General features: G+C 39.6%; 1 protein-coding gene across 8 annotated transcripts in view; it reads left to right on the top strand.

Annotated features, from left to right (window-relative positions):
- Positions 1-26,867, top strand: part of LOC103718839 — a 41,263-nt gene extending 14,396 nt beyond the window's left edge. For 6 of the 8 annotated variants that reach the window (XM_039131991.1, XM_026809189.2, XM_039131993.1 and 3 more), the window contains 4 exons: positions 4,661-4,822; positions 12,128-12,225; positions 12,285-12,457; positions 26,157-26,867. In XM_039131991.1, the coding sequence (XP_038987919.1) occupies positions 4,661-4,822; positions 12,128-12,225; positions 12,285-12,457; positions 26,157-26,467 (744 nt within the window). In that variant the 3' untranslated portion in view covers positions 26,468-26,867. The remainder of the gene's footprint in view (positions 1-4,660; positions 4,823-12,127; positions 12,226-12,284; positions 12,458-26,156) is intronic. The other 2 variants (XM_039131992.1, XM_026809190.2) reach the window with 1 other exon arrangement.

The following is a 26,867-nucleotide window of genomic DNA, read 5'->3' on the forward strand; positions in this document are numbered from 1 at the left end:
ATACATAGAACATCACAAAACCTCATTTTCAACAATAATAAAAACAAAACAAACAAAAATATTGTTCTCTAGGAATTCATATCTCCTTTAAAATAAGAAAAACAATCAACAAAAAAAAGGAACAACTAAGCATGTAATTCATAGCCCTTCACTTCGTTAATCTCTCTCACGGTCCATTACCAAAGTTTCTTCTTCATTATCGTCATAGTCATTAAGGATAATTTGAATTGTGTTACCTTCTGGTGGTGGTGGTGCAGATGACCCTTAAAAAATGAAGAAAAATAAAGTCCATGACTCAATAATATATAAATATAACATATAACTATAATAAACAAATAAACTTAACAAATGGAAAAAGCATTTTACTTGCCTTTAATTGCAGTCCATAACCAATTTTGAGCATGCCAATACCTCCAACCGTTTTGGAATGAAGTTACTATGGTGTGGTTTCAACAATCTACCACTTATGCTAAAAGCCGACTCTAAAGCAACTATTGGTACATGAATAGCTAGAATATCTCTTGCAATCAACTGCAAAGTGGGATACTTGACCCCATGATTTTTTCACCAAGACAAAATATCAAAATCCCCAATTCTTGACCATCCTCATGGTAGTGATCCAACTCTACCTTTCACATTCTCAATATTTTTCTCACTACTAACAAACAAATCAAAGCTAGAAAAAAAGTCTTTTTCTATAGGTTGAGTAGCCTCGACCATAGAAGATGAAGTACCAGAAGAGCAAGCATTTGTTGCCATTCTATTGTACTCATTAAGCAATTCTATGTCTTAGACTCTTATTTTGTTCAATGTTATGGTTTGTAATTTGTCTACTTCATTAGGTTTTATGATGTTCAATATTTTAATTGAAGACGGAGAACTTAGAAGTTTGAATGCTGTTTCTCCCAAGCTGAAAATAGAATGTAAAACTTGATATTTTCGCTGTCGGATTACCTTTCAACGCATGGAAGATTGGGTATAATGGAACTCGCATCGTAGAAGAATGAATAAATGATGGTTCTTTAGAAAAAATGGTTGAAATGAAAAATAATAATTTAGTCCTCATTGCTTTTTAAAAAGGATCTTTTATTATGAATTATGAGATGCTATAGTCTTCTTTTGAAGCTGATGCAGAATAGAAGAAAATACGGAGATACAGCGGCATAATCGGTTTAGTCTTTGGGTAAAAAATGCTTACAATGTAAACATATCGACTTCATATTTGCTTATTGCAATCATGTGAACATATTTGCTTCAGCTTGTCTCACAATGTCCTATACTTCGAAGATCTGACAAATGAAGCTGGTCGTCTATGTATTTGAGGCAAAATTTAGCAATCAAAACAAAATCTTAAATTTGGCAAAGATTATTTTGGGTTGTTGTGTTGGAGCATATGTACCGAAATGAAGGGCTATTTCTAGATGAATATTTGCATAAGAACTACATGCTGTAGAAAAAATCATATTTATATAAAAAATCCATGCTTGTGAGGACAACCCTGCTGTTTTCAAGATTCTAGGATCATAATTTCCAATTAAAAGAAAGCAACTATTTCTGGCTCTTGCTATAGACTCAGAGGGTAATTTGGAGACCACTATGGTGATATAAAGTATGCCTGCAGCATGAGATCATTAGGAACATTATAAGCATATCCTTCATATTTTGGGATCTATTGCTGATAGTAGAAAAGCCAGCAAGACAATGAAAATTACACTGAACGTGACTAGTCCTAGTGCTAGTGGTTTCAAATTCCTGAGCTTGCTTGTGAAGCTAGAGCCATTATTTCTCATTGTCGATTCATCAAAAGAACCAATAATTCTCAGGAGGTGATCAAGTTGTAGTTTAAATATCAATCAAGTTCTTTATTGTAATGTATTATATTGGCAAAGGTAACAGCAGATTGTGCCATTGTTTTCCTTGCTTCTAACTTTTCAAAATTATGCCCGACCTGACCTGATCCACCACATTCCGCCCCATCTACTCTACCCGAACTGACTCGACTCAAGGTGGGTATGGGTACAGAATTTCCTATTACAGGGTGGGTACGAATATCGGCTGACCAAACCATAGCTGACCCATTGCCATCCCTAACCAGAACCACCTATCTTTAGTTGCAGATGGCAGCCAACCCATTTCATCTGGTTTCTCTTATCAGTTGGTGATGAGGGGCTGATGCAAAATCTTAGCATTGGGCTGTTATAACAAACTTCAAGCAAAGAAATAATTTAGATCAGGTATGTCCTAACTTTTTTTTCTTTTGTAGAGTGTGACAAAATCATTAAAAGAAGGCATGAGAAATGTGAAAGAGAAGACAATGGGTGGAGTATAGGGAGAAATAGAGATTTAACAGGAAGAGATGGAGACAAAGTGCTAGAGACTCCAAAGAGAGAGAACACCTTATAGTTTTCCAATTTTCAATGCACAAGCCCAATATACAACTCAAGACTCTATAAGCAAAACCTAACAAAGTTCTAAAAATTCCAAAACTAACCCTTCTTTTGAAAGGGAATGGGTGGGTGAGGAGGGGCAAGTTGTTGCACAAGTGAGAAGGGGATCTCTCTATTTATATTTTTTCTCTTACTTTGTCCTTTTTCTATTCATTGGCCAAGCCCTTTGCAAGGGCCTACAACTTAAGTTGATGTGTGAATGTGCTTTAACTTGCCACATCATGATTCATGGACTAGTCAAAGGCCTCCAAACTTAAGATTAGATCCTTTAATCTCCATTGTACAAATAAAAGTATACAAATTGAAGATGAAGGGCCTAAATAACTAAAAACCAAAAACAGTTATCTAGGTCTTTGAAAGATCCCTGTGCATCAGTGGATCTATTATGCTCTATATGATAACCAACCTTTCTCATTTAGTTTATTTTATCAATTAACTGATGCAGGACCCAGAACCCAATTTACAAGAACTTATATTTTTATTTTATTGTACTCTAAGATCCCTTATACGTGTTAACCAGGTCATTTATCAGTAGAGGTCTATTCTTTTAACTGTTATTTTAGAATATATTTTTTGGGTACCGGTAATGTGGTTTGGGTGTGTAAAACAAAGATATTAAGTAGCTTAAATGAAGGGGTTACTTTAATTGTTGTTGAAGGATGTAGGAAGAGGAGGGCAAACCTAAGGTAGCATGGATAAATGTTGAGAGAGAGGATATGGAAAAGCCCAAAAAGCTCCAATAAAACATCAGGAGAAGCTCTCAATAGAAATACTTGGCACTAAGGGTTCATAGAGCCAATCATATTGTTGGGACAAAGCTTGATGGCTATTGTTATGATATCGTTTAGAATAAATTTTGTTTATTAGAAGGGTCATCACATGTAAGGGTGGCAAATTTTGTAGAACTATAGTGAGAACCTGGACTTTCTTTTTGCCTTATTGGGAGACTATTATGTGGTGCTAGGCGAAAATCTCTTTTTTTTTTTTTTGTTAAAAAAAAGGAAAAGGGGGGAGGAAGGGACAAGCCCACCCCCGCATAGCAGCCCCCACTAGGCCCCCACCCCGCCGGGAGAATGTTCGATGCGGGCAGAAATGACCGTGTGTTGGGCACCCCAATCAGTTTTACTCATACCCTTCCCACTCTTTGATTGTAGGATTTTGTCAGAGTTATATATTTGTGAGGTGGTTATCTCTAATCAAAATTAAGGTTAGGTGAATTAGTTTTATCTTTCTAGACCGCTTATATATTGCAATAATGTTAACATTCATATCTAAGATGAGAAAATGAGAAACTCCTGTCGGTAGTTTCTCTATATTATTTTATGATATTTTTTAAAGGGAATATATTCTTTTATGATATGAAACTGTCTTCAATAAGGAAAATATTGTAAATTTTCTGCATCACATTTTCTGCACTGTGTTATTGAATTTTCTCTAGTTTCATGTTCTCATTCTTGAGTCTATACCTTGCAGAAGTATCTTTCATATTAAGAGAGGAAAAATGAGAAATCCCAGACTGTAATGGTTGTGGTATTCTTTGTGATCTGAAACCATCTTCAATTAGGAAAATATTTTGAATTTTCTGTCTCACATTTGCATGTCACCATGTTACGGAGTGTGGTAATTAGTGTGATGTTCCTATCTGTGAGTTTTTACTTTGTAGAGAGTATTCTGCCTCTTGTCTGTGTTTTATATAGCGCAACATGTTCATGTACCTTGATACAAGGTGAAATCTATCAGTTTGATCTTCCTACTTACCTTGTTTTTGCTTTATGCAATTTGAGAGGAGAAATGAGAACCCCAGAATTTGATTGCTTTATATTCTTCTAATCTTTTATGATCTGAAACCATCTTCAAGTCAGAAAATATTGTGAATTTTCTGCATCACATTTGCATTTAACTACTATGGAGATTGGTACTTAGCATGATGTTCTTATTCATGAGATTATACTTTGCAGAGAGAATTTTGTAATGGTTGATAAGCCACTTGCAGTGGTGTCATAGAACACTCATCCATGTACCTTAATATATACATGATAAGTCTAATAGCACATGGTCAATGTCACCATGTTTGCCGTTACCATGGTAATAAATGATCTATTAAATTGTTAATGTCCATATTTTATGGTTCTTGTTGTTTGTGCTGTTTATTATTTTTCATTGCATTTAATAAATTATTAAATCTCACAGTCTTAGCCTTCTCTTGATCACAGGTTTCAGTTTTTCTATTAGTTGGAATTATCTTAGCAGGAGCAGCTTTAGGATACTGGATTGTGCGGAAATTTGTCCTTTCAGAAGATGGCAATGTAGATGCTGATATAGCCCAATTTGTGAAGTGGGCAATGCGCATTATTTCTGTGGTATTTGTTTTCCTGGTATGTCCTTTCATGACATGTTCCTTGGGTCAAAGTACACCATGAATCCCAAAAACTTAAATATACTTCCATCGTCTTGTGATGTAGGACTTCACAATGTTTTTCCACTGAATGTCAACATTTTGCTATTCAGTTGGACTATAAGAATGACCATTCACTTGCTAATTTTTAATCATAACTCAATTTGTTAGGAACCTTATTTTGACAACTATAGTATTAGTAACCATAAGTATCGCCATCAAGCCTTGTTCTAACTATTTGGAGTTGGCAAATTGACAACCATAGTACTGCTTAATTTGCTCCACATGCTCCAGAGGTACATGAATCTGTTCATGTTCTTATGCAATATTGACATTGGATGAAGTTGCATAAGCTCAGGCGGCCAAATTTTTAAAATAGGTAAAAGTTAAAGAATTAGTGTTGGACAAATTTATTTTCTATCATACACTGCTACTGAAAGCATGCATATTATTTCAAGGGGTACTCCTGGAGACTTGTCTTTTCAAATATTTCATTATCAACACCAACTTGACTTGCAAGATCTTATATTTCTTTCCGTCTGAAAATGTTGTAAGTTAAACATCAATTCAGTTGCCATTATTATCTCTTAAATCAGAATCTTCGGTTTGATGTTTTAAGCAAGGTTAAATCATATAGAAACTCGTCCAGTACTCTATAATTTGCATAATTCTACCTTTGTTGGATATCTAGATAGACATGGATGTCAGAAATATTAGCTTGTGCAATTTAATTATGACCTGGGATCATATATAATTTTCTTAATAAGAATAATGTGTTTGAGTTGTCACTCTGTAAAATTGATTTAAATCTAGAAAATAAATTTAATTTGATAGCAAGCATTTACTGGATTGGCATTGTAAGTTGAGATATTTATTTTAGTACTATGCCATGCAATGCCTGCCTTTCATGCATTTTGTGCACATATAAGAAGGTATTTTGATTCTCTATGTACAGATGCTGATGGGAGGCAAATATTGGGGGGATGGGGGGTGGGGGCAGGGGAGTGGTGATTACGGAGTGCAGATGAAGTTAAATATATTTCCTGTCCCAATAAGTTTGCATTTTTTAGGATGTATAAAATACTTACTTGAGTGAAGGATGGCTTGATTGTATAGAAGGGACCACTACTTTATAGAGTTTTTTTTTATTTGTTTTGCTAGCCTCCGAGGAGCATTGTTAATTCTAGCCTTTATGTGGAGAGATCTTCCAGAAAACATGTGGCAGAACTGTTAATATGAATTTATAAGTCAAGATCTGGATTTTATTTTTATAGTCTCCCCCCAACCCTCATCACAGACACACAAGATTCAGTTCCTTTGTTGAAATTCAGAAGATGGATCAATTTACATTTTTGAGGTGAATACTTAAGCCCGAGGTTGAAATTAACAGCCTAGAAATTCAAAAGAGATGAAAAGTGGGTTATAAATAGCAAATCTGTTTTCCACCTCTTTTCTCTTACACTAATCCTAACTCGACCAAAAATTTATGAACACTGAAGTCCCATATCCTTTCAGCAGCTGAAAAATCTGAAAATAAATGAAGAGGCATGTGAGACGTCCTTGATGGGTAAGGGACAGCCAGTCCCATCCTTTCATAATATTCCTTTTTTCCCCTCTCTTTTCCACTTTTTCTGTGCCTAGGAGATGGTCGCTCCTGCCTCGAAAAGAAAAATAAGGGCGTTTATTGTCCTAAAATTCTTAGTAGGGGAATTATCTGACATGGCGGTTGGTTGTGTAAGATCAGTTTTGTTACGCATACCTTTCGATACTTAGACATGGGTTATATGACCTTTGGGTATGAGTCCATAGAAAGAATTTTTAGAGACTGGAAGGATCGGACATACCTGCACCCAACTCACCTACCTGCCTCTGTCCAGTATTGTTGATTAAGCTAGTTATAGACTTGGGAGAAAAACTAGAGCAAGGAAAAACAAAAGGATCCTAGTTGAACCTATTTATGAGATCCATTTGACCAAAAAAATTGTAAAAGTTGGAAGGTGACTCCCTTGAAACACATAATACTTACTAGAAGTCCTCTCATGCTCCCAAAACATGCCCTCTACAAGTCAAAAGTCAAAACCAGCAAATTTAGGCCTAAATTTGTTCCACTGACATCTGTATCTGTGCCCTATCATCACAGTTGCATGATTTCAGCTATGACTGTTTGCATTGTCTATGGATTTTAGTATTTTTTAGGCAGCGTTTGGTTGTGGGATAACTGCAAGATAAGGCTGGGTTATCGCTCCATTCTAATGAATACCCAGCTTTTTGGTGGGATAAATTTGTTCAGTCAATTCCCTCAAAAGTGGCTTATCTGGAGCAACTTTATTTCATCTTTGGGTGGCAAGGGGGGTGTTTGAAATAAAGTTAATCTGCTGGACTCTTTTCTCTCTCCTACTTTTTTCCCACTTTTTTGCAATTTATCCCACTAACCCTCTAAATTTCAAGTAACCAAACACCCTTCTTGCTAGATTCTTGGATGGTTTATGAGTGACATTGCTAGCTAACCTAAGGTTTGATATCCTGCAACCAAGTGCTGCCTTAATTGTACTTGGTAGGGGTGCCAGCTACCTAGCTTTGCATCGCTTTACCTTTTAGCGTGCCTAAGTTTTATCCTGTCTTTTTTAGTATCAGGATTACTTAAACTTGAAGTTGCATAACACTTATTTCCTATGTCTTCAAACCAATATAACAAAAATAATTAGAGGCTTCTATGTAGTATATGACATATCATGATTCCATAATATTAACCTATCTATAGGTATATATCGTACAAATATGTGAGATAAATTAATCAAGTGTATTATTTGGGTTCACAATTCTTTGACTCAAGGTTCATTGTACTATCCTGATCAGGACTGTTCAGGGCATACCGAACCAAACTGTATGGGAAATGGATGCTTCTACCACCCGATTCTATCCTAGGTTGAAATTAGCTGAACCGTTTGGTTCCACCTGATTTCAAGTGCTTTTAGGCAGTTTCAGAGCTAAACCAAGTTCGGTTCTTTTATAACCCTATCCTCCTCTCGACCCTCCTCACCTCTCGCATGTCGCATCTATTCTCTTCTCTTGCAATTCCCCTCACCAGGGTTAGGGTTCAGTGGTTTTTGACAATGATGACAACGATGATGATCACCATCTCTCTCTCTCTCTCTCTCTCTCTCTCTCTCTCTCTCTCTCTTCATGCTGCCACCTTGCTCTTTCTCGCCATCATGTTGTCGCCACTATAGACGACGATGGGTATCGAAGGCCAAAGATTGTGGATTGGAGGTTGGAGGTAGGCATGTCCTCTCCCTCTGTCTCCCTTCCTCTATATCCCTCTGTCTCCCCCTCTCCCTACCCCCTCTCTCGCCCTCCCTTTCCCTCTCCCTCTCATTATTGCTTAGAACTCATAGTCATGGATATTGATCTTCTTTAACTTATCCATTATCTTTCTACTCATAAATATCAAAAAATTCTCCCCCTCCAAAGAGGAATCTATTTGCACTGTGTATATTGTCTATTTAGGTCATCCATTTAGATGACTTTAGGTTTGTTTAAATCATGTCTGACACCGTTTTAGATTCTCACTGATAAGAATTTATAGGAATGAGCACAACTCTAGTAAGGATTATGAGATTTGAATGTGGATAGGACATGAATGAGTAGTTCATGATGGACCAGATATGAAATCTCTAGAATTAGGTACCTATCCTGATTCTGTTAATTTCTAAATTATGTTCATAAATGAATAGATATTCATCTAAATAACATAGTCTGACTAGGATAATCAGGTTGTTGGGGTCTGATTGAGAAGGTTCATATGTCATGGATTTCTGTCTAGTTTTTGAGGGCCAACTTTGAATATTGAGTTGGATTTGTGAGTGCTATCAATTTTTTAGCCACCATTGCCACCCCTCCGACAGAAGCAAATTTTTATTAGAAATAGAGGGTAGCGGACAAAGTGGAGGGGTGGTTTTGTGGTGTTCTGTTAGCACTGCATTCTTTTTGACCCAATGTGGCAATAAGTGCTGAAGTTTTGTATGAATCAGGGTGTTGGGCGATATGTAAGGCCTGGTTGAGAAAGAGTGGTGGAGAGCTGATGGAGATTATGGCCATGCATATTGAAGATTAAGTGGCTTTGGCTAGGGTACTGCATATGATGTTTGTTAAAATATCAATAAGCATGGAGGAAAGACCTATCTGGAAATTGCAAGGAGGAGAAAAGTTGGAAGCCTGGAACTGAAGGAATAAGTGCTAGGATTCATGATGTGGGCCTTTGATAGTTGCGACATGGCTTCTTGTTTGTGATGCAACCTGATGAACAAGATCCAACTTTAACTCTACCACTACAGGGTTGATAGAATAGCTGATATTCTCGAAAATTGTCTAGTTTTTGCTTGTGATATCCCCCTCCCATTTGATTGATCCATAGATTCTGTGAAGAAGAGGGTTATGAGTTATACATTGAAGCATGCTTGATATATATTTAAATTTACAACATTGATGTAAATTCTTGTTTTGGTTATTTTTTTGGTGATTCTGATCCACATCCAACAAGCATTATGCTACTTGAATTTGGATATAAAATTGTGAAATATTTTGAACCTCTTTTTGGCCATGGATCCTCCACTTATAGATCTCTTGGTGTTTCCTTGACAATAATGCATATTTGTGTAAGTACAATTATCAATTGTAGGGTTATTATGACTTGGAGTCAAGTAGATTCAAGCCCGACAAGTTGAATAGCATTTTGGGTTGCATAAGAGAATATTTAGCTTATATTCATATTGTTATTATTATATGTGAAATGTCTCTTGAATTTTGGAAGTAGAATAGAATATGAATCTTGAGTAAATAAAATTAGAGAGGACTGGATAGAGGGGTGGTTTTGGTGTGTTTCATTTTGACTTCATGCCTTTCTAATCTCTAAGGTAGAAATAATGCTGATAGGGATGTATGGATCAAAATCTTGGGCAACATAGAAGGTTTTGACACATTAAATAAGCATTGCAAAGATGAAAAAATGTCGATGCGGTTATTGTGCTTGGGTAGAAACAACTAAACAAGAAGGAACTTGAGTTGGGAAAAAGTAGAGCGTCAATGCAGATGATATTGGCACCTTTAATGAAGACTCTAGGAGTGACTTGGATATTTGTCGAAGAGTTGAGCAAGTGGAAGGCTAAACTAGATAATATATATAGAAATTGTAAGAAGAATAGATGAACATATGAATAGTGGAAAAGGATTAGTGTAGCAACCTTAAATAGTCAGTACTTGGGTTGAATGTTAAGAAAATAGATGGTAAGACTCATTCTGTTTTTGATCTATTCTATATAGATATGTGGAGATATTTGTTTTCATGACCTTGAGTGTTTCAATATACTTTTCTAGTCTTACAACATTTGAGTTGTCTATCTGTCAGGATTTAATTTTGGTACTTGAATATGTTCTGGGTTGCATATATTCAGAAGGTGGGCATGTATGAAGGGAGCTGTTTTTGCTGAGAGATGGCTGATTTGAAAGCTAAGAAGGGTAGTTTTTTTATTACAAAAATTATGAACAGATTTGTCAGACCGAATGCAGATTTGCATTTTAACACAAGCTCTAGGAAAGAGCTTTATCGTCAGACACGTACAGAAATTTCTTTTTTTTTCACCAATACTGATTGATAAGGGAGAGACATAAGTTGGTACAATTGGTGGCATTTCTATATTCAGTATTTGAAGAGATACCATACTTCTCTAACTTTCTTTCCTCAATTGTTCTTGAACAATGAAATGGAATAGAATTCCCCCATTTTTACCAGGAGAATTGAACCATTTGTCTAAATCAAGGTCCGCCGGACCGACTATACCGACGTACTGGTAGGCACTGATACCAATACGGTACCGGTTGAAACCAATACCGAACTGGCCAATAGAGTAGACGCGCGTGCGGACGCAACACGTAGATGCGAAAAAAAACTATGCACGGACACACGCGGACGCGAAAAAAAAAATGCGTCGCGCGCATCCGCATGTGGACGCGTTAAATGCCACTCTATGGCATTAAATGGCCCATGCGGGCTGCCAGCCCGCGTGGGTGCGTTGCCCCACGCGGGGAATCGCGTGCATGATTCTCCACTTGCACGGACGCATGCAAGAGTGGCATTTCCTTTGTCCTTTCCCATCTCTTGAGTGTGTTTGGTCTCTGAAACTGGCCAGTCAAGCTTGTTTTACTTGTACAACGCTACCTCCTCGATGGTTTAGGAAACGATCTACAATTCACCTGTCTTTATGACATAAGATGCACACTGTTGTTTTGGAGAACCTTTTCATAGTTCCCTATTTGGATGCAATCATTTATTAGAGATGCATAAATTTTTTACTTCCCTATTACTTCCAGGGTTTTTTTTTCATTAATTGGTTTGAACATTATGCCAGATTTTGGCATTGCAACATCTAGAATTCACATTTAGCTGAAGGAAAAAATTAAGCTGCATCTCCCAACATCAAAACATCTTGTCTAGCAGTTTAGCAATGAACAGTGATAAAAGAGAGATAACCGGTCAGTCTCAATAATGAATAGAGTCAGCAGAAGGAACTGTTCTTATCAAATCTTTTGCTAACTTAGCCTCCACCTGTCCCTGTACTCTTCAACAATCATTTGCTTGCGAAATTTTATTCTGGATACAAAGACTTGATTTGAATCACCAAACCTGCAATTCAGGTAAAATTCAGAGATATATGTATACACAAGGAAAGGTGATCATCATAACTGAAGATGTAATGGTAAAGAGTAACAGGAACAAAACTTATATCCATTTTGTATACCCTCAATTTTGTTGAGTTGGCTGTAGTAGTTTCAGACTTGTTGCAGGATTCATGTTCTGTTAAGATTGGAACTAGGAAAAACAAATGCATTGATTTTTTTTTAAAGGAATTTAAGATAAATTTATCATCTTTGATTCTTCATCCATGTTATTGAACTTCTTTCTTTTGCACCATTAGAGGGAATTGTCTTGCCTCACTCTTGAATTTTTCCTATCATGAATTTCTTGCCAAAGCACACTGGATGGTCCTTTGGCATTGATTGCATTGGTTGTTTCTTGGAGTATCTGCTCCCTCATCACTTCAAAAATGTGGCGAAGTGTATAGATTTATTTGAAGTTAGGAACTAGAAAAACAGATGTATAGATTTATTTTAAAGAAATTAAGATAAACTTATCATGTTTGATTATTGATGTTATTGGACTTCTTTCTCTTTTGTGCAACTAAAAGTATTCTTTGCCTCTTGAATTTTCCTTTCACGAATTCCTTGCCAGAGCACATTGGACGCTCCTTTGGCATTGGTTGTGTTGGTTATTTCTTGGAGTATCTGCTCTCTCATCACTTCGATAAGGTGGCGCCGTGCATCAACAATGTAAGTTCCAACAGTATCTATCTTCCGTTGTTTACTTAAAAAGTCTGAAAGACTAGTAGCTTTTCATGCAGGAGGCAAACACGATTGGTGAAAGGAAGTTTGTGGCATCAAGGAGCTCGGCAAACATTTGCTGGTAACAGACATGCTGAATTCTTGAGTCGTTCAGCTAAGAATAATAGAACTGTGTTAGCGAACTCTAGTCCATATTCTTGGTCCAGCTTGCCCTCAAAAGGTATCAATAAAAATTTACCTAACTTGTGTATTCTTTTTTTTTAAAATATAGTTATTGTTAAGCATGCAAGCTACTGTACATAATCATAGAAATGTAGAAATTGGATGTTTTGCCTTTTGATTATTTGCAATTTCTTGCTTATTTCAAGTAATTTTTGTTTTTAAACCATTTAAAAGTTATAATTATTGAATTAGATAAGGTCAAAAGATAAATTCCTCGTATTAGTTGGTCTTTTGATAGGGTAATGAAACATCAGTGATATAGTCTAGTGATGTTTTCTCAAATTCATATTGGAAGTGATAAGATTATCTAAATTTCAAATGAACTCTTCACACACTATGGAATTTTGTAAAATAGGAGAAGAGCAAAAAATTTAGAGTTAATATATTGAATTTTCAATAAAATTCCCATGGTAAGAATGTTGTACCTTCATAATTCTAAGCAATTTAAAATGATAAATCTCTTATCTATTTAACAATAACTTTTCTGGATAATATTTGTTCCCCTTGGGTAATTTCTATGCAATGTTGCCAAGGTGGCTAAGCGATACCTAGTCGGTAGGGACTCTAATTGCCGAAGCATTGCCCAAGCCCCTAGGTAGACCATCTTGTAACAAGCATTTTGTCTTTAGAAGGGGTGCATGAAGGGATATTCACTTAGAACTTGTCAAGTCTAGATTGAAATATGGGGTTCCACATCGATGTTTAGAGTTGTTGGGTGTATTATGTCTGGCATCAAGAGATGAGGGAGGCATCAAGTTGGGAGAGATGGGAGAAGGAATGAGCAAAGTGAAAATAAAAGAAAATGAGACCAGCACTTTTAACAATGATATTTCTATGTGTCATGCACAAAGAACACCACTGAGATTATCCTAGTATGTTGCCTTTTCCTTTTAACAATTTACTAACTAGTAACTATGATTCCGGGAAAAATAAAAAGGGGAAGACCAACTCTACGAGCAATCCAAAACCACCCAAGAATTTGAGAATAATGGTAATCCCAAATCTCCAAGGACAAGGACAATGGATAGATAAAAACTCACCACCCAAAGAAATCCACCCAAGAGATACAGAGTTTGATAAAAAAGAAAACTCACTACCCAAAGGAATCCACTCTAGGGATACAGAGTTCTAGTGATCACCACTCAGACAATATTCTTGAGATACAAAGTAAAAAGACGCTCACCACCCAAAGAAACGCCTAGAGATATAGAACACCCATAAGAACAAGGAACTCACCAAGCCAAAGGCTTAATCCTTAATTCACTCAAACTTCAAATTAAATTTTGCAAACATAACATAGAGCATGCCTTTATATAGGCACGTTTGGGGTGCTCTTCAAGCAATACAATATATAATCCTAAACTTAAGGAGAAAGACAAAATGCCATAAATAGGCATTTTCTAAGTAGGCGTCCCATAAGAAAGAAAAAATACCATATATTGGCATCCCAAAATTAATCTTTGCTTAGGCATTAACCAAAAAACAAATTGCCATAAATTTTTTTTTTTTGGCTCCCTCGGTTGAAAAGGACTCTTCTTAAGCACCAGTGTCATGCTCCCTCGATTGAAAAAGACTCGTCCTCGAGTCTGGACCAGCTTCATCTTCATCTCCATGATAAGAGGACAAGTCAGATACATTGAATGTAGCTGAAACACCATAATATCCTGGAAGTTCAACCTTTTAAGCATTCCTTCCGACACGTCACAACACCTTGAATGGACCATCAGCTCGAGGCATCAGCTTTCCATACTTTTTAGTTGGAAAACTCTCCTTTTGAAGATGAATCCACACCGAATCTCCTTTCTTGAAAGCCGCCGGCTTACGATGCTTATTGGCATAGCACGATACTTCTCATTTTGCTTGACAATCTTCTCTCTAATCTGCTCATGCATCTTCTTAATAGCCTTGACTCGCTCATCGGCATCTCCAATGAATTGTTGTGTTGAAGGAATAGGGGCCAAATCCAAGGGGCTAATCAGATTAAGGCTATACATGGCTTCAAAAGGCTACAACTAGTAGTTTGACTTGCGGAACGGTTGTAGGCAAACTCCGCTTGAGCTAACAAAAGATTCCACTAACGAATGTTTTTACCCACAAGACTCGTCAATAAATTTTTCAAACTTCGGTTAACAAATTAATTTGACCATCGGTTTGAGGATGATGTGACGTGTTGAAAAGTAACTTCGTACCAAGCTTTCTCCACAAAGTGTGCCAAAAGTGACTCATAAACTTGGTATCTTGATTTGAAACAATCGTTTTTGGTACGCCATGAAGTCGCACAATCTTTCGAAAGTATAAGTCAGCTACATGTGAAGCATCCACGACATAGTCTGCCAAACCGACCGGAACCGGTTGGTTCAGGCTGTACCAAACCGGTGCCGACAGCTACCGGTACGGTTCAGCTGTGAAAACTGGTACCAAACCGAAATCGGTGCGACCGGCACCGGTAGAAGCGGGGAAGAAGAGGAGGAAGAAAGAAGAGAAGAAGCGGGGAAGAAGAGGAAGAAAGAAGAGAAGTGGGGAAGAAGAGAAGGCAAGTACCGAAAAAAGGAGGATCTCTCTTTCTTGCTCGCGGGCGGGACCTCTCTTGCTCATGGGAGAATGGGGGAACCGAGAAAGAGAGAAGGGAGGAGAGGGGAAGGAGGGTTCAGGAAGAAGGGGAGGAAAAAAATAAAGAAAAAAAAAACCCGCGCGCGGGGCCGAGTGGGGAACCGCAAGCCCGCTCGCGCCCGCACGCAGTTCCCTGCGTTGCCTCGATTCCCCGCGCGGGCTCGTCGCACGTGGCAGCGAGCCCACGCAGGTAAATGCCGCACAAAGTGGCATGTAACGCGCAGGTGCGCGCGTCTGCGCGTCGGACGCGTATTTTTTTTCCTATCTTGATCGATTCGGTACCAGTATCGCACCAGAATCGGTCTTCACCGGTACACCGGTACTATCGGTACCGCAAATCTTGATCCACGGTCTTGCTACATGAAACAAAATGTGCCATCTTCGAAAAATGATCAACAACAACCATGATAGAATCCTTGTTCCTGTGTCCGCAGCAAGCCCATCATGAAGTCAATGCTAACTTCCTCCTATGGTGAATTTGGAACTGGTAATGGGGTATACAAGCCTGTGTTTTGCCTATTGCTCTTGACTATATGATAAGTCTTGCAATGCTCCAAGTGCCTCATAATGTCTCGCTCCATTCTAGGCCAATAGAAATAAGACGCCATCAACAAAAGAGTTGTCTATCCCAAAATGTCTAGCTAGGCCACCTCCGTGAGCTTCTAGAATAATTGCTTCCCGCATTGAACATTGAGGAATGCATAACCGATGGCCTTTGAAAAGAAATCCATCTTGCAAGACACAATGATTAAATGACCCTTTCATGCATTCAGTCAGAATAGTATCGAAATATGCATCATCTTGATGTAGCTCTTTGAGAACTTCAAAGCCTAAGACCTTCACTTGCATAGTAGACAACAAGGAATATCTTCGACTTAGTGCTTCGGCCACCTTATTCTGAAGTCCGGACTTATACTTAATGGTGAATGAATAGTGTGCAAAAATTTCACCCACTGAGCATGTTGTTGGTTCAGTTTGTGTTGCCCATTGATGTACTTCAGTGCTTCATGATCAGAAAAGAGAACAAATTTCTTAGGTAAAAGATAATGGCTCCAGTAATCCAAGGCTCGCAAGATAGCATAGAATTTTGTCATAAGTAGAATATCGCCTCCGAGACTCACTCAACTTCTCACTGAAATAGGCAATAGGCTTACCTTCTTGACTAAGAACAGCACCAATGCCCACATTAGAAGCATCCATGATATACTAAACCGGCCCGTACCGGCCAGTTCAGCCTGTACCGGACCGGTTTGGTGGCTTACCGGTATGGTTCTGCCGTGCACATCGGTTCGCACTAGAGACGGGAAAGAAAAGAATAAATAGCGAGTGGGCGGGGGATGGAAGGAGCAGCAGCCGCCGCAAACGCCTGCGGAGGCCGAGGCTGCGGCCGCGGAAAAAAATTTGGAATTTTTTAAGTGAAGTCGGTAAATGCTCTGCCGATTTCAATTAAAAATTTTCAAATTTTTTTCTATGGCCACGGACTCGGCCTCTGTCGGGCCCCACGGCCTCCGCCACGCCCTTGTGGCCTCCGCTCCTCCCTCCTGCGGCCCTCCGCGGGAGTCTGTGGCCTCTCCTTCTCCCTCTGTCCCTCACTCGCTCATTGTTTCTCTTCTCCTGCACCGGCTTTGGTTGGGCTCTTCCGGTACGAGCCCGGTACCGAGACAGTACCAAACATGCTGAACCGGTCCGATCACCGACTGGTACGGCTTCTGGTATCGGTTCAGCATATCTTGAAAGCATCACAATCTACTTCAAATATGCTTTCAAAATTCAGCAATACTAATGCAAAAGCTTCAGCTACCTTTCTCTTCAAAACTTCAAAACTCTTCTGGGCTTCTTCAGTCCACTTAAAAGATCTCTTTCAAACAATTAGTGATAGGAGAAATAATAGTACTTAAATTTTTCATAAATCGACGATAAAATGAAGCTAACCCATGAAAACTTCGGATATCATGAATAGACTTCGGAACAGGCCAGCTTGTGATCGCGTCCACCTTGCTTGGATCCATCTTGATTCCTTCACTTGAGACCACAAAGCCTAAGAGGATGAGGCTTGTAATGCAAAAGTGACACTTCTTCAAGTTCGCATACAGCTTTTGCTTCCTAAGCTTCTCAAAAACTTGACAAAGATGTATCAAATGCTGATCAATGTGCTTGTTGTACACTAAAATATCGTCAAAGTAAACCACAACAAACAAACCAATAAAAGGTTTAAACACATGATTCATAAGGCGCATAAAATATCGTCAAAGTAAACCACAACAAACAAAACAATAAAAGGTTTAAACACATGATTCATAAGGCACATAAAATTGCTCAGGGCATTTTACAATCCAAATGGCATAATCGGCCATTCATACAATCCATCCCTTATCTTGAAAACAGTCTTCCACTCGTCTTTCGGTCTCATTCGGATCTGATGATAACCGCTCCTAAGATCAGTCTTCGAAAATATAGAAGCACCATATAATTGATCAAGTAGGTCATCAAGACGTAAAGTTGAAAATCGGTACTTGATTGTGATCTTATTCACTGCTCTACTATTAACGCACATACGCCAAGAACCATCCTTTTTAGGCACAAAAAGAGCTGGAACTGCATATGAGCTCACCCTCACTAACCCCTTAGCAATCAACTTATCTACTTGCCTTTGTAACTCTTGCTCCTTAGGATTCATCCTATATGCTACCTTGTTAGGGAGACTAGCACTAGGTATGAAGTCAATACAATGTTGTATGTATCTCATAGGTAGTAGTCTAGGTGGAATTGCATTGGAAATAATGTCAGAAAATTCATGGGGCAAAGTATTCATGATAGGGGGCAACTCACGTGTCTCCTTATTCTCCTCTAGAACGACAAGGGCATAGGTTCTGCAAGATTCCACTATGACCTTTTCAACTTCAATCTTAGACAAGATTATTTTCCCTCTCTTTAGAAGGCTTGGGACTACTCTCTATCTTAGTAGGCCCTAACACAATCTTCACCCCATCCTTCATAAAGGAATACATATTTTTGAACCCATCATGTATCACTTTTCTATCATATTTAATGGCGGACAACTACAAGGGAAGAGGAGGTAGAAGGGAGGGAGAAGGAAAACGAGGTTATAGAGACGCAGGAAGAAGAGAAAGGGAGGAGGAAGAAGAAGAACAAGAGGGAGGCTGGGATTTTTTCATACAATCCTCAATTGCCTTATACATGAGAGGGGTGGTCTTTATATAGACCTTATATCTTGACCAAATCAAGTAATCAATTGACCAAATCAATCGATACGGACTAAATTTGGACCCTTACATCAATTCATCCCTTATCAAAATTGGTTCACTAAATTGACCCAATTACATAAATCCAATTGACTAGTCTAATAACAAAACAACCGACCAACTTGGCTTGACTAAAACAAGCAAATAATGCAATAAAAGAAAATGACTCAAACTCAAATGGACCCAATCCGGGTATGACTCAATCCGGGGGCTCGGGATCATCTGAATAAAGGGCTCTGATGTCCCCATCAACTCCTTCCGGATGGAAAAAACTCGACCTCGTCGAGTACAGGTCTGGCCGGCTGTCGTACTGCTCCAGGAGATCGAGGTCAAGGCGCTACAATCGGGCTCTGAAAATTCACGTCACGTTAGATTTTGGTCGATCTTTCCACCAAACAAGGTAACATAAATAACCACCATTTCTGGTTTACATCACCTGCTCATCCAATATATGTTCTATTTATTCTCTGCGTGCATGAAATTTGGGAGGTGGTAGCTCAACAGCATGTAATAGGTCAGGGTGTTCAACATGGGCAGGTATGTCAACAAAAGGGTCAGAAGTCATGAATGTTGTCTTTTTGTATGGGACTAAATCTTCAATATTAAATATCGCACTAATTCCATAGTCATCAAAAAGATTCACAACATAGACATTCGAACGAATTTTTCATAGGAATTCGAACGGTGCCGTACTACAAGCTTGCAACTTCTCGAACGTTTTCGAAGAAAGTTGTTCAAGCCTAATTCTTATCATGACGTAGCCTCTTTCACTTAGCTCTTTATATCGTCCGTGTATTTATATTTTAAGTTTTAAAGTAAATATAATTGCTGATTTCTTGATGCAATGAATATGGATGTGATGCAAATGACTGTGCAGATTCAGAGACTTCATACTGATGAGACATAGAAAACAGGTCTATGGATTGCCTAGGTTTGTAATCATACACCACTTCGAATGGACTCATGCCTATGGATTGTTTACCGAACTATTATATGCAAACTCAACTATTGGTAACATTAAATCCTAGGTCCTAGCATATACATTTGTGTTGAGCCTATGATGTGGAAGGTTGGACAGAGATGCTCCGAAAACTAGATCAATTGCGTGTTGGATATCACGCATCGAAGAATGTGCATTCGGAAGATCATCAGGGACTACATCATGAAACTCCTCTAGAAGAAAAACTACTACAGGGGAATGTTCAAGGTTGGACTCCGCATTAGTATCTTTAGCTACAAGCCAACTCGGTGACTGGCTCTCAATATTTTTCACTACCTCTTCCACAATAGTGATGTGAAGTGGCTTGGTTGTACTTAGATCAATAGTCTCCCTTTGAAAATTATTTTGGACAAAGTCTAATCCTGTGGTTCGTCTTCAAAGTCTTCTACATAGTCTTCTATATTTGGTTCATAGACTTCTTCGACTTATTCGGCCTCTTGGTTTCTAACTTCTGGTTCAGTAATCAAGTAGGTCTTAGTGGAACATTGGGACGTTATGTGGCTGAATTGTTGACACCTAGAGCATTGGGTTTGGTGCCTAGGAGAATGGGGAAGGACTACAGGTGGTGCGGCCAAACCGATTTTAGGTTGGGCTGCAACAGGAGTTGGCGGTTTAGGGATCCTAGAATTTGGCATGAGCTCACGGATCTTTTGTTTGAATTCCCCGTGTCTAGTCCGCAGGGCAGCGAATTGTTCTATGAGAGATCTATAAATGTCGGAATTCATGGTAGCTACAGGGGTGTTAGGTTGATTGAAATAATACTCCCTATCACTACAGGTTGGCATGCAATAACAATATTAGGTGATGATGTGAAATGCAGTGTTACTAATGAAACCTTAATAAATATGATGGAGGACCAAATTTGATGGAGGACAACCTACTAATGCAATCTATTATGATTTCAAAGATCAGCAAGTTTTCATAAAAATAATTTAAAGTTTAAATATTGCTGATTTTTACTTCGGTTTTTCAGAATTAAGGATTAAGATTATTCGATTTAAGAAATTAGATTGCAATCAAGTAGTACAGTTGTTCTGATTCTAAAATAATCTGATCGAAGAATGCTGAGAAACGTCCAGTCGCTAAGGTGTGCTAATTTAATATCTAGATTTTAAAAGGCGAATAAGATGGGTTTGAAAGTAGATGTTCTAGGTTTTGGAGTTTGACAACAATGTAAGTTTTCAAGAATATGGCTATCATGCAAGAGAATTAGAACATAATTAAATGAATAAGCCCAAGAAAAGTAGAAACCTATCACCTGTTGGAAAGCAGACGACCAGAGTCGTTCGCTCGTGGGCTGGGGCGACGATCAGAGACACGGTTGCAGCTGATGGCCTCTTCAATTGGCTTTAACTTGGGTTGGATCACTACAATTTGGCGGATCTGACTGTCCTGCAAACCGAGGGGACAGATGTAAACGACCTGTATAGGATTAAGTCTGATGACGGCAGGGCCTGTTGGGCCTTAAATTGAAGAAGGGGACCGTGGACTCGGGTGAGATTTTTTGGTGGGGTGTTGGGCTCGGATGAGTTGCAGGGGCCGAAGAAAAAAAAAGGGATGAGGGGAAAGAGGGGAGGCAGAAGGTGATGGAGATTCGGGTTGGGAACGGCCGGCGGCGGAGCAGAGGAAGGGGGATGGAGCTCGGCGCCGAGAAGGAAGCACAGGGGTGGGGCGGCTCTGTGGTTCGGTGGCGGCGTGCTCGGAGGACACGACGAAGCGCTGCGAGCGGTCAGCTCGAGGAAGGTGGCGTTCGGAGGGAAAGCTCGGCGGAGGGCTCGAAGGAGGCGATGCCTGAAGGGGGCACTTGGCAACAACGGCTCCGGCGGCGATGACGGGCTCGGCGGCGGCGGGGACCCGAGGGGTGGAGTGGAGGTTGAAGACGAACAGTTACAGAGGAAAGGGTTTTTTTTGTCTTTTTTTGTCTTTTTTTTTGTTCTGCGTGCAAGGCACGTGCTACTCTTTTCTTTTTTTTTTCTTTTTTTTTTTTGGAGCTGGACTCGGGCTAGCGGGTAACGGGCTAATGGGTTTGGCTCTTACCTATTAACGCCGGTCTTCTTCAACCTCCCGACGGATTTGGGAGGGCGTGCCGCTCTCCGCGGCGGCGCTTGCGGGCGGAGCGACGGGGGCGGCCGACCTCGGGCAGGCAGTCACGAGCACGGACGGCAACCGGTCACGGGCACGGGCGGTGATCTTCTCTGAATATCAGGCACGGTGGAGCTTCCGGGGTTGCGGCGATGGCTCGGGTGCAATCGACCGCGGTGCGGTGTGCGGCGGAGGGAGTCGTATGGGAGCCGATTAGCTGAACCTTTTTGGGTTCGTGAGAGAGGGGAAGCAGTGGCGGGATGCGGTGGAGGTCCTCGGAGGAGGTGCTCGGAGGTCGAGGGCGCTCGGCGGCGGTGCTGGTTGCAGAGCGCGGTGGAAAGGGGCGGCCGACGAGGGATGACGGGGTGCTCGGGAGTGGATGGAGACACGGGATGGCGGGACAAGGGCTCTTCCTTTCTTCCCTTCTCGTGCAGCTCCAGACAGGCGCTGTGGGGCGGAAGCGGCAGTGGGTGTGGGTGCAGCAACAGAAATGGGAAAACCGATGAAGGGCCTTTCTCCTCTGAAAAATAGATGAGGGTTTTCCTCTCTGTTCCTTTGCGTGAGGACCGAGAGAGAGGAAAGAAAAGAACTAGATCGTGGCTTTGGCAGCAGGGGCAAAGTCGAGGCTCTGATACCAAGCTGATGGCGGACAAATGCAAGGGAAGAGGAGGAAGAAGAAGAGAGAAGGAAGAAAAGGTTATAGAGATGTAGGAAGAAGAGAAGGGGAGGAGGAAGAAGAAGAAGAACAAGAGGGAGGCTAGGGTTTTTTCATTCAATCCTCAATCGCTTCATACATGAGAGGGTGGTCTTTATATACACCTTACATCTTGACCAAATCAAGTAATCAATTGACCAAATCAATCGACACTGACTAAATTTGGACCCTTACATCAATTAATCCCTTATCAAAATTGGTCTACTAAATTGACCCAATTATATGAACCCAATTGACTAGTCTAATAACGAAACAACTGACCAAATTGACTTGACTAAGACAAAAGCAAATAATGCAATAAAGAAAATGACTCGGACTCAAATAGACCCAATCCGGGTCAGACTCAATCCGGAGGTTCAGGATCATCTGAATGAAGGGCTCTGATGTCTCCATCAATATTACCATGGACGACCAAGTAATAAGTCACAAGTCTACATAGGTATAACATCACAAAGCAACTCATCGGAATATTTCTTGCCAATAGAAAATTGAACAAGGCAACGCTTGTGAACCTTTACCTTATTATCCTTACGAAACCAAAAAAACTTGTATGGTTGAGGATGATCTTCCGTTTTGAGCTTCAATTTCTCTACCGTTATTGCTGCCACGAATTCTCACAGCTCCCTCCGTCAATGATCTCATCACAGACTTTGCCATGAGAAGTGCATCGTGTATGGAAGATGTTGTTGCGAAGCCACTCGTCATCTTTTACATGTGCTGCGCTCAAGCTCCTACAAACCACTAGAGATTCTCCTTGATCGACATAAACCACTTCCTCTTCTTCTACCTCCTCATCATATGTTGGTTCACCCAAATCTTCGGCTTCACCTCCGTCTTCCTCCACAAGAGAAATAATTTTATGGTTAAGACAATCAGATGCAATATGGCCTATACCTTGGCATTTGAAGCATCGACGACCAATAGGAGGTTGGGAATGAATCGACAAGGATTTTCTGCTTTTGAAGAGATTTTTGACAAGGACGCCTTGGTGGAATTGACCTTGGAAGGTCCGGCACTCTCCCGGTTAAAAGGAGTGTCACAACTTGTAGAGCGAAAAACTCTCCTACAAAGCTCCTTCAGTTGCTTCTCCACCTTTGTTGCAAGCTTGCACGCATCGTTAAAAGTCCAATAAGGTTGCAATTAGACCATGTCATAAATTTCACAACGTAACCCGCCAAGATAACAGGCTATGGTTTGCTCCTCGCGCTCCTCAACAAGACACCGCAACATTAGATACTCAAACTCAGCAGTATAATCTTCCACAGATAATTTTTTTTGCTTAAAATTATGAAACTTGAAAAAAACATCTTGCCTGTAATTTGGAAGAAATTTCTGTCTTAGCACCTCTCTCATTTTTTCCATGTCACAATTTGCTTTTTCCCTTTATGTGCCATCTGCTTCTTAAGATGTTCCCACATGATAGAGGCGTGTTTCTTCAACTTGATGGCTACAATTTTCACCTTGTGATCTTCTGGTACATCTTTGTATTTAAAGACGCGCTCCACCGTATGCAACCAATTAATGAACTCATCAGGATGTGCCCTTCAAAATTAGGAATATCAACTTTGATGTCGAACTCATTGAAACTCGCGACTCCTTCGGGAACGATTCGATGTCGGGCTATGATCACGATGAAAAGGATTGGTGTCTTTGTCCTCGTCATGTGAATCTTCTTCCTCTAATTTATGATTTGAGATATTATGTCTCAAAGTTTGAAGATGCGCCAAATTTTGTTGAAGCCACTACACTTCCCTCTGCAAGTCTTCGTTCTCAACATCATGAATATATAAGCATGTTTGGAGTGCTCTTCAAGCAATACAATATATAATCCTAAACTTAGGGAGAAAGACAAAATGCCATAAATAGGCGTTCCCTAAGTAGGCGTCCCATAAGAAAGAAAAAATACCATATATTGGCGTCCCAAAATTAGTCTTTACTTAGGCATTAACTAAAAAACAAATTGCCATAGAAAAATTTTCTTTTTGGCTCTCCCGGTTGAAAAGGGCTCTCCTTAAGCACCCGTATCAAACTGTATAATATCTTCATAAAATGTCTAATCAGTTAACTGTGTAAGAGTTGCAAACCATGGAAAGAGCAAAAAAAATGGTGAGGACTGCTTGTTACAACTATTATAAAACTAGTGCATCCAAATACCATTTTTCATACCATAACTGGAGCAATTTACCATGCAATTGTTAAATGGTATCATGACCGCTTACCATTCTATAAGGTAATGTTCCATTTATAAATTATTTTGGTTTAATCACATTCTTTCATGGTGGGTTGATTGTTAATTTGATACAGCATTTAATTTAAACAAGGTAATGTTCTTTCAAATAAGAGGCCTTTGCCACTTGGATGCTACTTGTACTATCAAGTTTCAGATGGTAGTTTTAGCTCATGATTTGGTAACGTGCCTTGAAACCCCATATTCTTAAGGAAATTTTTGGGTGATCTCCCTGTGCTATACACAAGTACTATGGACAGTGCAACAGATTTATTTGAACATTACCTGGTAAGTTTTTCAACATCTAGTAATTAACTTGATGCAGGATTCCATGTCCTTGTTATTATACAAGATTCAGCAATTTTTCTAGGAGGTGATAAGCAGAATCCTAACTTTTAATGGATTGAAAACCCTGGTCCCAGTTTTCCTTTTCTTTCCTTTCCTTTCCCATTTCTTTTTGTTTCTCAGACAATGTATCTCTTAAAACCCTGGAGGTCATAACTCACCCTTTTCAAAAGATTGTAGCTTTATTATGGATATGAGTTCTAAGAATCGTCATGATAATTGACTGTTTTGGCTTGACAGAAAATTTTCAACCTCAACAGATGCTTCTGCTGTGCTATTACTCTATAGTTCTGGTATCCCAACTCCTATGGTGGATTGTTTGGGTTGGACAATCGTATTATCTGTGGTCTACTTTTTGCTAACTTTGTTAAAATTTGGAAGCTTTAAATTGCAGGCTCTTTAAGAAAAATAATGGCGCTAGACTTTGGGGCCTGGTATGAGAGAAGATTAACCTTCTTCCTCTTATACTAATGATTGGCCATGGATATATATTTGTCCGCTGCCGGCTGAATTGTAGAATGACATACTAGCTCTATATGAGTTGAACAATCACAAGTGTAGTAGGTTTTATTTGTTGAAAAACAATTATGGGCATATTAGAAGAGCTGTATGTGTTGCATAAATTAAAGACAAAGTGATGGAGAATCAATGGAGATCAAGCTCCAAAAATTTGGCTAGGAACCATACTGTGGTATGTTGATAGTTTGATATAACATGGTCGGTGGAATACAGTATGCGCCCATACTGCAATATGCTCCGAACAGTTTTTCCTCACTTCCATCCATAGTACTGCTTGATCTGGGTGGTATGAGGCAGTTTTGCTCCATTTGGAGTAGTGTAGACCTGTTCGGTTCATATAACGAATCAAATCTTAGCATTGTACCGGTATGGTATTGCTGATATGGTGGTGGTTTCAGATCGATATGGCAGACCTTGATTGAGATGGTATGAACATGTGCAATGGAAATTCAAGGGGGCTCCATTAAGAAGAGGTACCTAAACCTGTTTTGAAAGATGTAGGAAAAGGAGGGGTAGATCTGAAATAATATGGTTGGAGGTTGTAGGAAAGTATAAGGAAGAGCTTGAAATAATAACATTAGACGTGCCCTAAACAGTAATGATTGGTGAATGAGGATTCATAAAGCCTTTCCTCTTAAAAAGGATCCATAAAACCCCGAATAGTTGGGATAAGATCGGATTGTTATGGCCATGTATATCAATCATCAGTATTTTTTTGCAACTTTCGCAGTGGCTTTATTTGTTTGTTGTAACAATTTGATATGTGAAGAAAACATGGGCAAAGCTGCAAGATGCCTGCGTGCTACTGCTGCATCTATAACAAGCTGGATTGAGCATGTCAAAATCTAGGGCATGTAGAACTCTCTTTGTTGTACAAGCAATACTTCCTGCCCGAAATTTCTGAGTGGATGTGTTGTTTTCTCTATGTTCCTGCAGGACATGTCTACTCATCCCCCTACAAGAGAATGCCACAACAATATGAGGACTACTACTCGACCTACCATAGGATGCCCACACGCAAGTTCTCTAAGAAAGAGTGGGAGGACTTCACACGTGAATCGACTAGGGAAGCGTTGACTGATTGGGCATCAACCCCTGAAGTTGCCAAATGGGTTGCTGATAATGCTCAGCACATGCAGCTCAATCCAGATAGTATCTCTGATGACACTATGGAGAGCTCCTCAGGCTCCTCGGAAGAAACTGCTTTGGAGAATGGCAGCATGCTTGACCTTTTCAGGTGGGGTTGAACTAAAGCCTGTCGTAGCATTCCATATCTGCAACATAATGGAATGGGGATGGATCTGGATTAGCTACATGTTCTTTTTTTTTCTTCTAATCTTGAAGTAAATATAGGTTAGTATCACTGTCTTCTGACAAGCTGGTCGCCAGTTGCCAATTTTGTTCCCTCTGATTTTTTCTGTCAAGGGCTGCACTGGTAATCTTGCTTGATAACAAATAGGATCATGGCTAGGCTTTTGTACTGGCATGACTACGTTGTTTGCTTTCTCCTAGTACATCATTATACAGGATTAGGGCTAGGTATTGTAATGACAACTATTCTTGTTGCTTGTATTGTATGCTACCACTAATATTACAACTACTAGCAGATAATCAGATCATCATGTTAACCACTAATGGTAAACCTCA

This window comes from Phoenix dactylifera, chromosome 11, assembly GCF_009389715.1.
Source record: "Phoenix dactylifera cultivar Barhee BC4 chromosome 11, palm_55x_up_171113_PBpolish2nd_filt_p, whole genome shotgun sequence".
NCBI classification, from domain to species: Eukaryota; Viridiplantae; Streptophyta; class Magnoliopsida; order Arecales; family Arecaceae; genus Phoenix; species Phoenix dactylifera.